Source organism: Austrofundulus limnaeus, unplaced genomic scaffold, assembly GCF_001266775.1.
Source record: "Austrofundulus limnaeus strain Quisiro unplaced genomic scaffold, Austrofundulus_limnaeus-1.0 Scaffold2, whole genome shotgun sequence".
NCBI lineage: Eukaryota > Metazoa > Chordata > Actinopteri > Cyprinodontiformes > Rivulidae > Austrofundulus > Austrofundulus limnaeus.
The window spans coordinates 5,511,777-5,515,959 of record NW_013952404.1 but is presented as its reverse complement, the minus strand read 5'-3'; the positions used below and the strand labels follow the sequence as shown (position 1 = coordinate 5,515,959).

Below are 4,183 nucleotides of genomic sequence, written 5' to 3'. Positions count from 1 at the left end.
GCTGTTTAGGATGCTCTGATTCTGGAGGCTGACGCTTTGATTGCTCGGCAGGTGAAGCAATAAAAAAAAAAGAGAGAGCATGCATGATGTCTTTTTTAAGTCCAGGAGGAGAATAAAAAATGCTGCTTTCATTTTGTTCTGACATCCTGACTTCAGAGAGCAGGCTTTGCTCATGCCGCTGGCAGCTRAAGTCACCTGGAGGCTCGACAGTGAGTGATGCCAAAAGACACTGACGAGGCGAGCCGGTTACATCAGAGGCTTTGTGCCTGCAACAGCAAATACTCAATATATTGCTTTGTGACCGACAATGGGCTCTGACAGGCTCTAACGAGTCAATTTSTGTCCTGTTCAGTGGTCCTCGGCTTCTGCTGTCTGGTGCTCCCAGACAACGCTTTCAGATAATGTCCTTCATCTGCCAAAATCACACATCGCAGTAAATTTTTATAATGCATCCTGTAAAATCCTTTTTGCTTTAGAGATCGTGGTGGACGGATTATTTAGGAGGGATAACTGTTACAAGTAGGTATTTTCCAGATGGGTGACACTGAAAACCTAACAGGAAATTTTATTGGTCACATTAAGGGTTAAAAATTCGGTCCTCCATAGACGTACACCACGCAGCAATTTACTTTTACTTTGAAGGATGACTCATCTGACACCTGTCACATGTTTACTTTTCTATAGATCCGTTTCTGAATGATTTTTCCATCACTGCACGCTCCAGTGTATTCATCTTTGCAAAGAGTGTTTCGTAAGCTGTAAATGAGCTCTCCCTGTACAGGGGGCCAGAACTTGATGATGCAATCTGATTGCCTGCAAGTCAACAACCTTTTTTTTCTTTTTACCTCAAACCAAGACAAGGTCATGAGTGAAAAGAAATGACTTTAGCAGARAGCATTGAGGATGTTTAGGACTAATGCTCAACTATTGAACTTTATTTTTTCTTAGATTTTGTTTTCATTTTGTGCAAAAACATTAAAGTGCCTGTGACATGCAGATCCTTCGAATACAAAAATCAAAGAAAACATCTTTATGTTTAAGAAACTTTACATAAAAACACACAATTTTACTCATTTCATCACAGAACTGGCAGATTTCTTCTTGAACTCGGCTCAACCAAAGTGAAACAGGAAGTGACATCAAAGGGGGAACMCTTTAAGAAAAGGAGCTCACAGGTTTTTGTTTATTAAAACAACATTATTTGAACTCTAACTCTTCTTCATCTCTCTGATAGGGACTCAAAAAATCATCTAAAAACATCAAATTCTTCACAGTCTGTGTTGYTGGTCACAATGCTCTGTTCGCATGCAGACATTCCCCTTTGACATCACTTCCTGTTATTTCACATATAAATATCTCAACAACTGTTCATCTCAGCGATATGAAATGTTATTTGCAATATGTTGTTAATGTTATCTTTCCAAAAATGCATTCATATTTATTACAAAAATTTGTTGTTACGGGTACTTTAACTAGGCCTGCGTAGCAGTCTGTTAACAAGCATAATACCTGCTCATTTAAATCAGAATAACCTATTTTTTTTTTTGGGGGGGGGGGGGGGTGTCAGGAAATAATGATTTGTGTATCAGTATTTGAATTACAATTTTCAGCATTTCCTTCCATATAAAGTGACTTGTTTTGTCACCTATCTCCATTTGATTGGCTTTGCAACCGTTTGCTTTTAACACATTTGTCAAAACTAATTTAGCATTAAAAGTGTGTCATTTTGTTGGAGCCACCCAGATAAAAGGTTCTCCTCACACTTCTTATTAGAAAAAGTGATACTTGTCATGAAACAAATATGATTTTCTAAAGTGAGACATTTCATATTTTGATTTGTTTACCAGGAAATAAAACAAAGAGGTGGAATAAAATCAGCCGTTTTTAAAATCAAGCTAAGCCMGTTGAAGTGTTGTTTGTCTCCCTGTTTGGGTTGACAGAAATAGAACTGAGCCGTTCTTTACAAAATTAGACCGGTTTTACTTTACCAATGAGTCATGCTTTTTCTTTCAAAACATTCGTTGCTGCAGCTGAATTCAGCTGATAATCAGCTCAGCACTAAATCTCCACACTGATTATTTGGAATATTTGGCTTTTTTTGTTCTTCCTCCTAAAAATAAGTTGCAAATCAAATCAAATTAAATCAAATCCCCCACCTCCATTTTTTGGCTTCTTTTTCTTGAGCATCATCCAACTGAAACATCTCTCCAAACAACAAGTGAGTGTGAGACATTGTGAGGTGTTTCATTACTCATGCCAAATGCATTTATTGACTGAATRTACAGTACACAAAAAACACCAATAATGCTCCTGTCCACTGCTCGGCAGCTTTATAGCTCCTCTCTCAACACCTTTTGTTCTTTTTGTCAAGAACCTTTTCCTCCCTTTTTACTGAAGCAATCGCTTTCCACTTTATTTCTCAAGAATCGGTCRCATAAAACTTGACTGGCTGACTGTTTTTTTATGCAAGAAATTTATTGACAATGTGACCAATACACCATCTACAGAATTACAGATAGATAAAACATCTTTTCTGAAGCTCAAATTAGGTTGTTTTGGATTTACTAAGGTGTTAATGTTTGGTAGTTTTCTACTGTTAAGCATAGTCTGTGAACAGATGTCTTATTAAACAATGTAGTTCCTTTTCCAGCTCTTTTGTTCCTCTGATGGTTGTGCTGCAAACCAGAAAAAAACTGTTCAGTTTGGATCATTGTGTGGTTAAATACTACATCCACACTTTTTTTCATCTTTTATGCTCTCTGGTTTGTGTTCCTTTTTCGTTGCATCTAGCCAGTCACGCAGGTTGATGAGAGGCAAAATGATCTGTCCACTCTTTCCTTTCCTCCCATCTTGCCGCTTGCTTACCTTCATTACCCCCTCAAACGATTGGTCCCGGTGCTATACATGTCCCGGTTTGGACAGGTAGGCTATGAGGGCAACAACCACCCCCACATACATCCCTGTYCCGATGGTGATGGCCAGTGCAGCCAGGAACAGGGCTCTTCTGGAGCTCATCCCCGCTCTGGAGAAGTCTCCCTTAGCGATGGCCTTGCCAGTCTGACAAAACAAAAGCAGAGAGTGAAATGAGTCCGTGTGTTACTCATCAGCAATGAGTGCATGAGTAGGTGTTAAGCCACAGTTAAAAAGAGAGGAAAAAAAAACAAGAAATTCTCTCAGGGAACCATTAGTTTCCATGGCAATTAGGTCATTATGCCTCTGACAGTGACAGATGTGTTGTTTGGGTGTTTTGGCGACTGAAGAAAACAAAAATTGAGCTTACTCCTTATTTATTCATCAGACATGTTATTTTCAGTTACGATATATTTTTTCTTGCAATTATTACAGAAGGTGTCGCAAGATGTCTAGGAWTTGCTGCCGTTTCGTTGGGGTTTCAGGACCTGAAACGTTAGACGGAGGTCTTATRCACTGATGCAACCGCTCAAAATAATAAATCGGAGGCACATTTCTAACTCAGAGCATGATGTGAATGAAAATCTTGGCATTAATGTTTTTTTTTTCTATTCAGAGGTGACTGACAAGAAGCAAGAACTTTGCAGAATTTACGTAGCCAATCATTCGGAACAACTGCAAACAGGGTCACAGGGTGGAAAATGGGCTGTGGCGGYGCTTGTCTGAGTGCTTGTGCTCACTGACCTTAAATAGAACGCTGCGCAATCAGAATTAATGACGGGCTTGAGGGTCTCCGGACCTTTACCTTGTGAGAGTAGTAAAAGGCAACGATGCCCAGTGGCCAGAAGCAGCAGAGCATGGAGAAGATGGCCAGGCCCAGGTAGTCCCGAGGGGGCAGGACAATGAAGTTGTCCTCACTTTCGCTGTCGCTGGAGCTGTCACTCTGGAAAGCAGCAGATGCAGACAGAACATTTTAAAAATGAATGAATAAATAAAACAGTTTTATTTCTCAGTGTGTATTCTCAGCTGGAAAACAAACTTTGATTTCATCCAAGAGATGCAGTGTTGTWTAAAGTAYCACAAAGTGATACTTAAGTAAAAGTACAAGTATCAAACCAAAAAATGATTTTGGTAAAAGTCAAAGTCTCCTTTAGGAATATTACTTGAGTAAAAGTCTTAAAGTATCTGATACTTTTTGTACTTAAGTATTAAAAGTAAAAGTATTGATTTAAAATGAGCAGTTAGATTTTCTGTAATGATATTTATTAGGAGG

At 38.9% G+C, this 4,183-nt stretch overlaps 1 protein-coding gene across 2 annotated transcripts in view; it reads right to left on the bottom strand.

The window, feature by feature from the left end:
* Positions 1 to 1,015: 1,015 nt before the first annotated feature.
* The window catches only part of LOC106520362 (synapse differentiation-inducing gene protein 1-like), an 11,097-nt gene continuing 7,929 nt past the window's right edge, over positions 1,016 to 4,183 (bottom strand). For both annotated transcript variants that reach the window (XM_014012410.1, XM_014012400.1), the window contains 2 exons: positions 3,716 to 3,853; positions 1,016 to 3,057 (listed from right to left, as the gene is read on the bottom strand). In XM_014012410.1, coding sequence (XP_013867864.1) covers positions 2,899 to 3,057; positions 3,716 to 3,853 — 297 coding nt within the window. In that variant the 3' untranslated portion in view covers positions 1,016 to 2,898. The remainder of the gene's footprint in view (positions 3,058 to 3,715; positions 3,854 to 4,183) is intronic.